At 50.6% G+C, this 14,447-nt stretch overlaps 1 protein-coding gene across 2 annotated transcripts in view; it reads left to right on the forward strand.

Moving 5' to 3' along the window:
- Positions 1–13,969, forward strand: part of ALAD (aminolevulinate dehydratase) — a 15,097-nt gene extending 1,128 nt beyond the window's left edge. The window contains exons 1-12 of one of the 2 annotated variants that reach the window (XM_017875971.1): positions 5,593–5,691; positions 6,984–7,174; positions 8,129–8,179; positions 8,662–8,758; positions 9,357–9,492; positions 9,610–9,693; positions 9,794–9,882; positions 10,468–10,523; positions 10,620–10,707; positions 10,782–10,868; positions 11,200–11,329; positions 11,948–13,969. In XM_017875971.1, coding sequence (XP_017731460.1) covers positions 7,035–7,174; positions 8,129–8,179; positions 8,662–8,758; positions 9,357–9,492; positions 9,610–9,693; positions 9,794–9,882; positions 10,468–10,523; positions 10,620–10,707; positions 10,782–10,868; positions 11,200–11,329; positions 11,948–12,009 — 1,020 coding nt within the window. In that variant the 5' untranslated portion in view covers positions 5,593–5,691; positions 6,984–7,034 and the 3' untranslated portion in view covers positions 12,010–13,969. Of the gene's footprint in view, positions 1–5,592; positions 5,692–6,983; positions 7,175–8,128; positions 8,180–8,661; positions 8,759–9,356; positions 9,493–9,609; positions 9,694–9,793; positions 9,883–10,467; positions 10,524–10,619; positions 10,708–10,781; positions 10,869–11,199; positions 11,330–11,947 lie in introns of those variants that run through there. The other variant, XM_017875970.1, reaches the window with a different exon arrangement.
- Positions 13,970–14,447: the final 478 nt, after the last annotated feature.

The following is a 14,447-nucleotide window of genomic DNA, read 5'->3' on the forward strand; positions in this document are numbered from 1 at the left end:
TTCTCCTGCCTCAGCCTGCCAAGTAGCTGGGATTTTAGGCATGTGCCACCATGCCGGCTAATTTTTGTATTTTTAGTAGAGACAGGGTTTCTCCTTATTGGTTAGGTTGTTCTCGAACTTCCAACCTCAGGTGATTCGCCCGCCTCGGCCTCCCAAAGTGCTGGGATTACAGGCGTGAGCCACCATGCCCAGCCTGACCCATTCATTTCTTACAACAACCCACTGACGTCGGTTCAAGTCCCCATTACTAAACAAAGAAACTGAGGTCACACAACTAGAAAGCTACAGAACTAGGATTTGTACCCACATCTATCAGACTCCAGAGCCCACACACTTAACCATCCTGCTACCAACAGCAACCAGGTCCAGAGTCAGTTCACTCAAAGCTCTCCACAAGCCCAACATGCTGGGAAACAGATTTGATATCTATCCTTAAAGTATGGAGGTGTCATGGTGGGCACTGAGGACCGGGCTGCTGGAGACCTTCCCCCAGATCTGCCGCTGACCCACTGCGTGATCCTGGGCCTGTGTCTACCCCTCTCTGAGCCCAGTTTCACCCGTTTCAGTGATACAATCAGCAAACTTTAAGAAGCCTCTTAGCCAAGATATTCTAGGATTCTGGGAATGGCAGCTTCTCCTTCTACCTCCAAATGGCTAACCCCAGAGAGGGCCAGGCTCTTCAAAACCCCAGGGCAAGGCTGGGTTCTCATTCTTCTCTTTAATCCCTGTGTCTAGCACTTCAGCAGGCCCATAGTAGATATTCAGGAAATGTGGGTTGGCTAAATGAACACTTCGTCCCTTTTGAGAACTGCTTGACAGCCACTCTCCTGGGCCTTTGTGGGGCTTTGGATTTCTCAATTCTGGCCACCTTCTACCTAGCTGGCTCTCCTGACTGCCTCCTCCCTGACCAGTGGCAGAGCCTGCCAGGGCTGGCAGCAGGTCCTAATCCTCTGTGCCAAGACCCACAGCCTCTGGAATCCTCAGCATAGTACACAACATGCTGGGGTGGGGGGTGGCGTATGAAGCTCTGTCTCAGCCCCTCCTGGTGGCAGCGCTCAGGGCCCAACTTCAGTTACTCCCAGTTTGGGGATGTTGCCTTCCATGGGAGGAGATGCTTTCATATTAAATCTGAAACACTTATTATCCTTCACTGTCCCCTCTTCCATGAAACCACCCTTGACTCAGAGACACAGTCCCTTTCACAGCACCTGGGCCACCCCTCTACTCTGGCAGCTGGATGGTGATTATTTTGTTTTTCCTTCACCACATAACCTGCTGGAAGGCAGAGACTCCACTTCAGAAATCTTGGAAAACCCTGTGGCCCTCAAGGGTTTGAGCGCATATTCCCATCTGGGGAGGTGCAGAAGGTATAGAGCTGTGCCAGGACATCTTGTTCCAACCCGGCCCCACTTCTAATAGTAATAAAATTAGCTACATGTTTACTGTGCAGCTACTTGGTGCCAGATTCCTACCTCAGCCCTATCAATAATCTCCACAGCCTTGCAAGTTAGAGATATCATGCCTATTTTGTAGATTATGAAACGAACACTGAAAGGTCAATGACTTTGCCCAAAATTACACAGCAGAGCATAGACCTTTGTAACTGGGACTGTCTGACCCTGAAACATAGTTCTTTCTGCACCGCCCTATACTCTGCGTCCCAGCAAAGCTAACCTGTCTGATGTGGGTGGACAGAGGTGCTGGACCTCCTGGTGGCTCGCTCCTGTCTTCAGTGTGATGATGTCATAGGAATTTAAGTTGTGGTTTGCAAGCTCACTTGATTTGGGAGAAGTGCCCTCCCAGTCTGTGAAATCCTCCCAAACTCTAAGGGCATTTTTGCAAAGCAAAACCCATCCTGCATTTGGCTGTGCCAAGTGGAGTGGGAAACTCCACTTATTAAGCACCTCTTAACAATGGAATGACTCTATGGTGTAGGTATCATGGCATTGAAATAGAAGTCAGGAGCTGCAGGGTCAGTTTCTAGCTCTGTATGTCATTCACTGTGATCTCCAACAAGTCCCATTGCCTCTCTAAACCCCATTTACCACATTAAAATGTAAGGGATTAAACAGGATTGGCAATTTTCAAGCTTTTAATATTTTCAGCACTGACACCCATTTCTCAAATCAAATCTCTCTCTGAATCTTAAAATTCAAAAACAGATCAAAGTGAACTGCTATAGTGAGACTGTTCCCTTTACTCTAACCCTGTCCTGGTCTCCTAGGCAGTCCTGCCGCAGGGTTTCTGCTAAGCAGGAGCCAGTAGTTCCCTCAGCTCCTAAAGGCGATGAGGAGTTGAGGCTAGTGGAATGCAGCTTTGGATTCCAGAAGCCAGAAAACAACAGAAGTTGTTTTTTTTTTTTTTTTTTTTTTTTTGAGACGGAGTCTCGCTCTGTCAACCAGGCTGGAGTGCTGTGGCCGGATCTCAGCTCACTGCAAGCTCCGCCTCCCGGGTTCACGCCATTCTCCTGTCTCAGCCTCCCGGGTAGCTGGGACTACAGGCGCCGCCACGTTGCCCGGCTAGTTTTTTTTTTGTAGTTTTTAGTAGAGACGGGGTTTCACCATGTTAGCCAGGATGGTCTCGGTCTCCTGACCTCGTGATCCGCCCGTCTCGGCCTCCCAAAGTGCTGGGATTACAGGCTTGAGCCACCGCGCCCGGCCTAGAAGTTGTTTGTGGGAAGTGAATCAGAGAGATTAGCCCTCTCTTCAACATCTGACTAGACTCTAGAATGGCATTAAGCAAGTCACTAAACCACTCAGAGCCCCGTTTCCTTATCACTAAAAGTTAGAACAATTCGTGCAATGAAATGAGATACTACTACAAAGTACCTTAGCGCTGTGCCCAGCACAGAATGAATATACTCAGTATGTTTTCCTTTTGTTTATTCTGTCTCTCCAGTGCCCAAAGCAGAAACAGTATGGGCAAAGAGACGCCTACTGAATCAGGTGTTTATCAGTATTAAGGAATACAGTATATAAAACCCAGCATTTGGAGTCCAGAACAAAGTCAAATTCTGGCTCGGTCACCAAGTAGCTATGTGGTCTTGGGCAACTGGGTTACATTTTGGTAATTCTCTCAATATTCAAAAATAGTCTGTCAGCCAGGTGTGGTGGCTCACACCTGTAATCCCAGCACTTTGGGAGGCAGATGCTGGCGGATCACTTGAAGTCACGAGTTTGAGACCAGCCTGGCCAACATGGCGAAACCCTGTTTGTACTAAAAATACAAAAATTAGCTGGGTGTGGTGGCACATACCTGAAGTCTCAGCTACTCGGGAGGTTGAGGCAGGAGAATCGCTTGAACCCAGGAGGTGGAGGTTGCAGTGAGCCAAAATCGAACCACTGCACTCCAGCCTGGGTGACAGAGCCAGACTCCATCTCAATTAAAAAAAAGAAAAGAAAAAGAAACTCCTAGCAGACATGAGAGCAAAATCAAGTAGAAAATGGGTAGTCAGGACTGTCTACTGAATAATTGTCTGTTTGGAGGTTGAGACATGATTGGGGAGGCCTGGCCTGCCCCTGTGTCAGGTGATGGGGCTGGCCCCCCAGGGGTGTGGCAGCAGGGCTGGCCCCTGTGTGACTTGTGATAACCCCACCCTACCAAGGAGGAAGACCGGATAAAATGGGCCCCTGAGATGGCTGTGGGGAGCCAAAGGGACCTAAGAGACTATGGGGAGAAGGACAGCCGGTTCCTAGGAAGCCCTGCCCCACTGTTTCTGATAAGCAGGAGGCAGTTGTTCCCTCAGCCTCCTGAAAGCAATGAGGAGTTGAGGCCATGGGAATGTAGCTTTGGATTCCAGGCCTGTTACAAAGGTGGTTTTCTGGGAAGCAAATCAGAGGGATTAGACCTGGCTTCAACATCTGACTTGACTCCAGCCTACCAAAGGATCTCCCAGTTCACCTGGGAGTTAACACACCAGGGTTCTAGTCCTCTTACTTGCTGTGTGGCTTTGGGTAAGTCCTTGCCCCTCTCTGGACTTTGAGGTCCCATTCATACAAAGTGTAGTTGGACTCAGGCCTGCCAGCCCCCATTTGTGGCCCTTTTCCCCCCATCCTTTGGCTATGGGATATTCTCCCAGGCACCTCCAAAAGGAAGTGTCTGAAACAGAGCTCTCCACCTCCTCTCCAAGCCCAGCTCCCCACTGCCCTCTTCCTACCCTGTCCCTGTCTCCGCTGCCGTCCAGGTCAGGCAGGCAGGCCTAGAGCATCTACCCTGAGACATTGCCTCTTGGCTGCCTTAAGACGCCCCTTTCTTCTCTGCCCCCAGCCTCTGCATTCCTCAGCCTGCAGGACTGACACCTTCCTAAAGCCAGATGTCAACCAGGCCACTAACCCTACCCACTGTTCAGAAATCTTCCCACAGCCTCAGCCTGCCCCGCTCTCATCCATCCCCTCCATACACACTTGCCCCGATTGCCTCCTCAGCTCCTCAGAACAGTCCACAGCCATCCTCCTTCCCCACCTTTGCCCCTTTCTTCCCTTCCTAAGGAAATGTTGGCCCCCTTCTCTCCACCAGGCTGAACCCATTCATTCTGCAAAACCAAGTTCAACCCCCTGTCATTTCGGGGTTTTTTTTGTTTTTTGTTTTTTTTGAGATGGAGTCTCACACTGTCGCCCAGGCTGGAATGCAGTGGTGCACTCTCGGCTCACTGCAACCTCTGCCTCCTGGGTTCAAGTGATTCTCCTGCCTCAGCCTCCAGACTCTGACTACAGATGCACGCCACCACACCCAGCTAATTGTTTTATTTTTATTTTTATTTCTATTTATTTATTTATTGTGAGATGGAGTTTCTCTCTTGTTGCCCATGCTGGAATGCAATGGTGCCATCTTGGCTCACTGCAACCTCTGCCTCCCAAGTTCAAACGATTCTCCTGCCTCAGCTTCTGAAGTAGCTGGGAGTACAGGCATGCGCCACCACACCCGGCTAATTTTTTTTTTTTTTTTTTTTAGTGGAGATGGGCTTTCATCACGCTGGTCAGGCTGGTCTCAAACTCCTGACCTCAAGTGATCCACCTGCCTTGGCCTCCCAAAGTGCTGGAATTACAGGCGTGAGCCACCGTGCCTGGCCTAATTTTTGTATTTTCAGTAGAGACAGGGTTTCACCAGATTGGCCAGCCTGGTCTCAAACTCCTGACCTCAAGTGATCCACCCGCCTTGGTCTCCAAAGTGCTGGGATTACAGGTGTGAGCCACCACACCCGGCCCCTGTCTTTTTCTAATACACCTCTTCTGACCTCCTCACTCCCACTGGAGCCATGGCTCACTTCTGGTCAGGCTCCATGCACTCAGTCAGCCCTGCCTCGCAGGACTGCAGTACCTACTCAATGAGAAATCACCCGTGAAAATGCCAGGCATGGTCTGGCACACAGTAAGTGCTCAAGAAACAAATGTTAATGCCCCAGCTTCCTTCTGTCTTGTATCCACGAATTTGGCATTTGGGGCATGTTTTTGTACTTCACGTAATTAAATATTTACTGTGTGCCAAGGTCAGTATGTGACAGAGCACTGTGGGGGAGGCAAAAATGAACCAACTCTGGACCTTGCCCTGCAGAAGCTCTGTCTACTGGCACGAGATAAGACAGGTCCACAAATAACTTATAGAAGAGAGACTGCAATCTGGACAAGAAAGCCTCAGTGCGAGAGGGAAGGAGAACTCTGTAGATTTGGGTGTGGGGAGAGCACAGCCTTTCAGGTAAAGGGACAAGGTGAAGAAAGCAAGAAGGTGTACTTGTGCTCGTGGAGCCCAGGAAACTCCTTGGGCTAGAAAAGATTTGGTGGCACTCTATACAGTGTATGTATGTATCTGTCTGTCTATCTGCCATGAATGGTACTATTTTCTCCTATTGGTGTGCATTGTACCTAACAAGAAGTCCATGTCCCAAGGTGTTAGCCGTACTTTGCTCTTTTCTTTCTTTCTTTCTTTCTTTTTTGAATGAAGTCTTGATCTGTCGCCCAGGCTGGAGTGCAGTGGCACGATCTCGCCTCACTGCAACCTCCTCCTGGGTTCAAGCGGTTCTTCTGCCTTAGCCTCCCCAGTAGCTGGGATTACAGGCACGCACCACCATGCCCAGCTGAATTTTTTCTTTGTATTTTGAGTAGAGGTGGGGTTTCACCACGTTGGCCAGGCTGGTCTCGATTTCCTGACCTCGAGTGATCTGCCCACCTCAGCCTCCCAAAGTGCTGAGATTACAGGCGTGAGCCACCATGCCTGGCCAACAGTACTTTTTTCTAGAGGTAGAATTGCAGGGGATTTTTCTCTTTTTGCTTATCTGCACTTTTCTAAAAGTTCTGCCATGAACATGGGCATTTTTTGTGGAATAAACAAAGTTTAAATGTTGGCTTCTCAACATGCCCAGCTAGAAAATTATTTTTTTGGCCAGGCACCATGGCTCACACCTGTAATCCCAGCACTTTGGGAGGCCGAGGCAGGCAGATTGCTTGAGCCTAGGAGTTCGAGACCAGCCTGGGCAGCATGGCAAGACCTCCATCTCTACAAAAAATACAAAAATTAGCTGGGTGTTATGGTGCACACCTGTAGTCCCAGCTACTTGGGAGGCTGAGCTGGGAGAAGCAGTTGAGCTCGGGAGGTCAAGGCTGCAGTGAGTCGAGATTGTACCACTGCACTCCAGCCTGGGCGACAGAGACCCTGTCTGAAAAAAAAAAAAAGAAAGAAAATAATTTTTGTAAAACAGTCATTGCCTGCTCAGATGTTTACTTTAAAAGATAATAATGAACAGAAAGCAGTCATATAAAATACAAGCCCAAATTTTATATCATTAGATTCTGATTATTATGAAAGTTTCTAAAGACGTACTTTCATTTCTCAACTTACCTTTTTGACCAGCAGGGATTGGTGAACGATGCTGTGAGTAGCATTAGGCTAGAGAGAGGGGAGGCAGGAATCTGGAAGAGCTGTCTTCCAGATGTGACCATCTCCTGAGGACAAGGGACCATGTCTCATGTGCTGCCCATCTCGCCCCACAGACAGAGCCTGCAGCCAACAACGCCCCAGGAGCCCTCGGTTCCAACCAACTGATGCCCCTGTGCCCACTGACCCATGCCATGCAGCCCCAGTCCGTTCTGCACAGCGGCTACTTCCACCCACTGCTTCGGGCCTGGCAGACAGCCACCACCACCCTCAATGCCTCCAACCTCATCTACCCCATCTTTGTCACGTGAGTCTCCAGGAATGGGCCAGGCCTCTGCTCTGCTGGTTGGGATTGGGGAGGGAGTGTTGACTGCAGCAGGCATCAGTATTGCTGGGGGTGGCAAAGTGAGCTGTCAGCTTGAAATTCAAGGTACTGGAAGCAGCCTACTTGGATTAAGGGCAGGAATCTTAGGAACAAAACAAACTTTGAAAGAACTCATTCATCCCATTTGGAAAATTAGAAGAGTAACCCTTGCCTGCCATCCTGAGCTCTTGCAACAAGACAGAAGCTGAGAAGGTGTTCTGTAGGTTGTAAAGTGCTATGTACCTGTAAGAGATGGCAATTGTGATTGTTAATAATAATGCAGACATTTACTGAGTACTTACTCTGTACCAGGTACTATGCTAAGCACCTACACACATGATCTCATTCAATTCTGAGAGCATTTGTATGAAGAAGGAGTAGCTATCCTCTAGAACATCAGCTCCTTGAGGGCAGGGATATTTGTCTGTTTTGTTCACTTTTGTATCATCAGGGCCTAGAACAGTACTTGGCACATAATATAAGTACTCAATAAATATTTGTTGAATGAATGAATTAACCACGCATGATAGACATGAAGACCTAAGTCTCCAAGAGATGATAGAACTTGGCCACGGTCACCCAGGCAGTAAGTGGCTGGGATAAGAAGCAAGGACCTGCCAAATTCAGAGTCCAAGTTCTTAACCACTTACTTCCTTCCTGTAATTACCATTCTTTTAGTACAGTTGCTACTGTTGTCACTGTTATTTTTGTTGTTCCTATTATTATTTCAGGCCCTGGGCTTGACCAGGCAGGGAAGCCAGACACTGGATCCCACCCTCCTCCCACCATCTCCACTCCCATATTTCTTCCCTGCTTCCCAACCATCCCTCTCAGTTGCCCCCTCACCACTGGCCCTTCCCACAGCCACCAATCCATATCCCACCCCCGCTCTTACAGGGATGTTCCTGATGACATACAGCCTATCGCCAGCCTCCCAGGAGTGGCCAGGTAGGAGACATGGAGTTGGGGGGCCAGGGTGTGGTGGAGGGAAAGACTCCACAGGTGGAAGTGCCGGGAGGTAAAAGCAGACCTAGGAAGTAGAAGATGCGGACAGGCAGACATCAGCTCAGTAGAGGGAAGGGTTTCCCCGGGGCCAGAGCTGTTCCACAGTGGGAGGGGCAGCCCTATAAAGTAATGAGCTACCCATCACCAGAGGCATCGCGGCAGAGGCTGTTGCAGAAGGGAGCTGAACTGCAGATGGGAGTTCAATAAGAGGGCCTCGGAGGAGCCTTCCACAGCTGAATTCCAGAAGAGCTCTGCTACTCAGGGCCTCGGTCTTCCCTCCTATTTAGTGGATGTGTCCCTGCCCCTTCCTGTCCTGGGGTCTTGAACTCTCCTGGTGCCATATGCAGCTTGGTTTCTAACAGAGGCACAGAGGACCTTTGCCTGGGACCTGCCTTCCTTCAACTCCTCTACCCACCCCCACACAGGTATGGTGTGAACCGGCTGGAAGAGATGCTGAGGCCCCTGGTGGAAGAGGGCCTACGCTGTGTCTTGATCTTTGGCGTCCCCAGCAGAGTTCCCAAGGTGAAGAATCAAAGGAAGGACTAAGAAGGGAGGTTGCGCTCACGCCCATAATCCCAGCACTTTGGGAGGCCAAAGCGGTTGGATCACTTGAGCCCAGGATTTTGAGACCAGCCTGGGCAACATGGCAAAATCCCATGTCTACAAAAAATATAAAAGTTAGCTGGGTGTGGTGGTGCATGCCTGTAGTTCCAGCCACTCAGGAGGTGGAGAGGTGGGAGGATCGCTTGAGCCCAGAAAGTCAAAGCTGCAGTGAGCCAAGATCACGCCAGTGCACTCTAGCCTGGGCGACAGAGCAAGACCGTCTCCAAAAAAAAAAAAAACAGAAAAAGGAAGGGATGTTGGACGAGGGTGAGCTGAGGGTCCACACTGACCGCTTCCTCACTCCCACATTATGCTGGCCCTGGGGCCACAGGTAAATGGACATGGTCCCTGCCCTTAAGTCAGCACCCGGGTAGGGTCAGTCCTCTGTGCTTCCTTATCCAGGGGCTGTGAAGATGAAGGAAGGAGAGGGCCAGGGCTGTGCTTTGTGATGGCTGCCATCCTGCCTTCCGAAGCAACATGTAACAGATACACTGTTTTGTCCTTCCCCTGCCCCTAGGATGAGCGGGGTTCTGCAGCTGACTCCGAGGAGTCCCCAGCTATTGAGGCGATCCATCTGTTGAGGAAGACCTTCCCCAACCTCCTGGTGGCCTGTGACGTCTGCCTATGTCCCTACACCTCCCATGGTCACTGCGGTGAGCTCCCTTCCTCCAGCCCTGCTGGCACCCACACTCCCACTGCCCACTTCTCACCAGGGTGGGGACAGGCCAGGGCCCAACGTGCTCCCTAAAACCCAGTCATCTGTCCTGCAGGGCTCCTGAGTGAAAATGGAGCATTCCGGGCTGAGGAGAGCCGCCAGCGGCTAGCTGAGGTAGCACTCGCATATGCCAAGGCAGGTGAGTGAACCACCAGCAGGGATGCGTACCTCTGGGTTAGGGAGGTCACAGAGTAGCTAGGAGGGTCCCAGAGTTCTGAAGACCACCCTCTGCCCCACAGGATGTCAGGTGGTAGCCCCGTCAGACATGATGGATGGACGCGTGGAAGCCATCAAGGAGGCCCTGATGGCACATGGACTTGGCAACAGGGTAAGGGCAGGGAGTGCGGCACGGGGTCGGGAGGAGAGAGTCTGCACCAGCCCTGCCCCCGTGTCTGCTAAGAATCACAGAACTGCCGGGAGCAGTGGCTCACGCCTATAATCCCAGCACTCTGGGAGGCTGTGACGGGTGGATCACTTGAGGTCAGGAGTTCAAGACCAGCCTGGCCAACATGGTGAAACCCCGTCTCTACTAAAAACACGAAAATTAGCTGAGCGTGGTGGCAGGTGCCTGTAATCCCAGCTACCTGGGAGGCTGAGGCAGGAGAATCGCTTGAACCCAGGAGGCGGAGGTTGCCGTGAACTGAGATCATGCCACTGCACTCCAGCCTGGGCAACAGAGCTAGACTCTATCTCAAAAAAAAAGGAATCACAGAACTGAAGACAGTGCTGGATGAGGTTTTGGGGAACGATGTCAACCTCTGGGCCTCTGATGGGGAAATCAAGCCCAGCACTCCAACAGGACCAGAACACAGGCACTCTCCCTCCCAGCCTAGGTTCTTTCTCTCCCTGCCACATCACCCTGGGACACCTGGCAAGGGCCGACTAAGCCAGGATCCCTGTTGTCTCCCCATAGGTATCAGTGATGAGCTACAGTGCCAAGTTTGCTTCCTGTTTCTATGGCCCTTTCCGGTGAGCGAGGTGGGCAGGGGTGGGCAGGGGTCTGCTGTTAAATCCCTGCCCATTTGGCCCAAAGCTGGAGTCCACCCGGATGACTCTGTTTTGCAGGGACGCAGCTCAGTCAAGCCCAGCTTTTGGGGACCGCCGCTGCTACCAGCTGCCCCCTGGAGCACGAGGCCTGGCCCTCCGAGCTGTGGTGAGTCACTAGGACTTGAGCCCCACCCTCAGCCCCCTCCCAGACACCGCCCACACTCTACCCTCATCCCTTAGGACCGGGATGTACGGGAAGGAGCTGACATACTCATGGTGAAGCCGGGAATGCCCTACCTGGACATCATGCGGGAGGTAAAGAACAAGGTGAGCGCAGGTCCGAGGCAAAGAGGGCTCAGGGGGCTGGGACAGAGTTTTCCACAGACTCTGGAATCTCAGTGTTGGAAGCAGTCTGCCCTTGAGCAGAAATCCTCTCCTCCCCTTCCCTGCCCAGGAACCACCATGGCCTTCTGTGTCAGGGCTTGCAGGAGCCTCAAACAGCCCTGCTTTAACAGTTCAAGAGTGGGCCAGGCTGCTGGCCGCAGTAACCCAGGACACGGGGCTCAAGATGGTCACAGATTGAGCAGGGGGGATGGGATGCTCCCAGAGCCACATCCACCCTCCATTTCAGCCTGTCTCCCTGTCTGCTTCGCTGCAGCACCCCGACCTCCCTCTCGCCGTGTACCACGTCTCTGGAGAGTTTGCCATGCTGTGGCACGGAGCCCAGGCTGGGGCATTTGATCTCAAGGCTGCCGTACTGGAGGCCATGACTGCCTTCCGCAGAGCAGGTAGGCAGGCAGGGGTTGGGTGTTTTGACGTGCGCCACAGGGACTGATAAGCACTCTGCCTAGATCAAGGAACAAAGTCCTGAGAGCTTGGAGTCTTATTTCGGGAATTACTAGTGATCTAAACAGACACACATTGAGGAAGAGATATGGAACTGCAGCATAGAACACGGCATGGTGAAGCAAGCAGAGCCCTTCATTCATTTTTGGTTGTGAGAACGTGGGCAAGCCACTTCTCAGAACCTCAGTATCCTCACCCATAACTGGATAACTGGGGACAAGATACCTGGTGCGTGGTTGTCCTGAGGATTAAATGAGGTAATATCACTCCATAAAGGGAGCTCATTTTGTTAGAATTGTACACCAGCACAGGAAGGGAACTTGCATCTTACCTATATTCTTCAGTGTGCATTTTATTCTTTGGTAAACTGAGGTCCCAAGAGAGAAAATGACTTGCCCAAGAAATAGAGCTGCCCAAAGCGGGACTCCGTCTCACGTGGTGTGCCCACAGGCTGTGCCTCTTCATGGTAGCCTTTGTCCCTGCCTGGCCTTCCCATCCCAGAAGGTATGCTCAGAGCTGATCACCGTCCCCCGCAACTTTCCGCATCTCTCCCAACACAGGTGCTGACATCATCATCACCTACTACACACCCCAGCTGCTGCAGTGGCTGAAGGAGGAATGACGGAGACAGTGCAGGCCTGAGAACTAGGACTTTAAAACGTTCCCGGGGCCTCAGAGAAGTGAAAACCAAAGTAAATCCTGCTTTTAGAACTGTGCCCTCGTGCCCTCTTCCTGCTCACATGCTGGCGGGTCCCAGCAGCCCTGGGTGGTTTTGCCAGCATGCTGACTCTTGTAACTCGCAGCTGCATCCTATGAGCTCGCCCAAGCTTCCCCGCCCCTCGCCTGGGCAGCCATGAGGCTCACCTTTGCCACCCTCAGCTCTTTCCTCTGGTGTGGCTTCAGCTTGAAAGCAACCTGGAATCGGGGGCACAGGCTTTGGGGCATGGCTGGGAGAGAGTCTTGAAGCATTAGAGGAAGAGGAGAGCAGAGAGATCTTGGGGCCTGAGAAGCCTTGGAACGCTTCTGGCAGCAGAGCTGGGTGTGGGAATGAGGCCTAGATCTATATCCCTGGGTTAGAGTTGAAATTTGCTGCGATTCCACTGGAAGGCATTTCCCACACAGGCCAGAGGTTGCCAGGCTGCCTGAGGTCTCCTGTTCTACTCTGAACCATAAACCTAGAGAAGAATTACTCATTAAGCAGCAGAAATACTGCCTGAGGATCAAAACTCAGAGGCAAAGAGGGAGTTCCTGACTGCTGGAGATGCCACCAGCACAAACACTTTTTATTCAAGAGATACTTTTTGAGAATCTCTGCTCTGTTCCTAGGTTCAGTGCTGGGTCCTGGGAATACAGCAGGACAGACCTCAGCTTGTCTCTCCATAGAAATTATACAAAGAGAATAGGGGAGACAGCTAAGAAGAAAACAAAGAAATAAAGCAGTTACAAATTGTGATAAGTGCTCTGAAGGAAATAAGGGGTCTGAGACAAAGAACAACAGGGCAGGGGCCTCTCTTGAAACGGTAGTTGGGAAGGAGGCAGACATGCACTGGTGATGTGGTGACAGGTGCTGTGAAGGAAGTCACCAGGACTTGACCTGCTTTGAAGGATCAGAAAATACTTCCCTGAAGGACTGACATTTGAGCCTAGACCTGAAGGGTGAGCCATCAAGCTAAGACATAATTGGAGAAGAATGTTACAGGGAGAGGGAGGAGTTGTGCAAAGGCCCTGGGGCTCCTAGCCGGAGGAATGCAAGGCTAGCCTGTCTGGAGCACTGAGAGGATGGCCTGAACTGAGTGGAGACAGACCAGGACCAAACCATGCAGAGATCAAGGGCCACATTCACCTTTTCAGAGTGACTCAATCAAATTTTGCAGTTTGTAAAAGTATTTTAACAGCCCTGTGGCAAAGTGTAAATGAAAAGTCTTGATGCCATGGACTGGAGCGGGGACAGTGGGGATGGAAAAAGGGGAATGGATTGTGGATGTGTTTAGAAGATAGATTAGATGCGAGAGAAGAATCTGGCTTGATCTTCTGGGTGGCTGATGGGCCATTTACTGAGCTGGGGCAGCCTGGAAGAGGAACAGAAGCAGGGTCAGGGTGGAGGAAGAATACTAAACTTAGCTTGAGACATTTTGCAACAAGGAAGCTATATCTAGAGAGCTTATGGGACTCACCTAAGGCCACTCAACAAGTTTGTGGCAGAACTGGGTTAGAACCACCCAGAAAACAGCCAAGCTGGGATCTGAACCCATGTAGTCCAACTCCAAGGCCTCTGCCCCTAACCACTGTGCCATACCACCTCCCAATAATCAGCAGCAAAATTATGGGTCTTACAATGTTATACAGATATCTCTCCACTTAAGTGATGGGTTTGCATCCTGATAAACCCATCATAAGTTGAAAATATGATCATAAGTCAAAAATGCACTTAACCTACCAAACATCGTAGCTTAGCCTAGCCTGCCTTAAATATGCTCAGAACACTTACATTAGCCTACAGTGGCCAAAACTATCCCACACAAAATCTATATTGTAATAAAGTTACAAAGATTTTTGAATCAAAATTCAATATTTGAAGTACAGTTTCTACTGAATGTCTTGTTTCATACCGTTGTAAAGTCAAAAATCGTGAGTTGAATGATCATAATTCGGCGACCATCTGCAGTTAGTTCCAGTTATAAGGGGAGACCAAGGAGACCAGGCACCTACTTGGTTGCAAGTGATGGAAATCCAGTTCAATAGTGAAGAAGGACATGATTGGTTTTCATAACTAGATTGAGATAAGAATAGGTGTGGTTGGACCCAGGGTCAAACGCCATGGAGGACTCTGTCCCTTTCTAGCTCTCATCTGTGTTTTCCCCAGCTTTATACTCGGATTTTTGCCACTTGCCAGCAACATGATCCTCAATAACTCTAGGCTTAAATAGTCATTAAGATTTGTAATCCCAGAGAAAGATCCTTTCTGTCCCATCACTCACATAGCAAATCTCTGGAGGGCTCTGACTGGGCCTGTTCAGGTCACATGGTCCACTCGGCTCAGTCACTAAACAGTGGGATGGG

This window comes from Rhinopithecus bieti, unplaced genomic scaffold (genome assembly GCF_001698545.2).
Source record: "Rhinopithecus bieti isolate Rb0 unplaced genomic scaffold, ASM169854v2 scaffold_9997, whole genome shotgun sequence".
Classification (NCBI taxonomy): domain Eukaryota; kingdom Metazoa; phylum Chordata; class Mammalia; order Primates; family Cercopithecidae; genus Rhinopithecus; species Rhinopithecus bieti.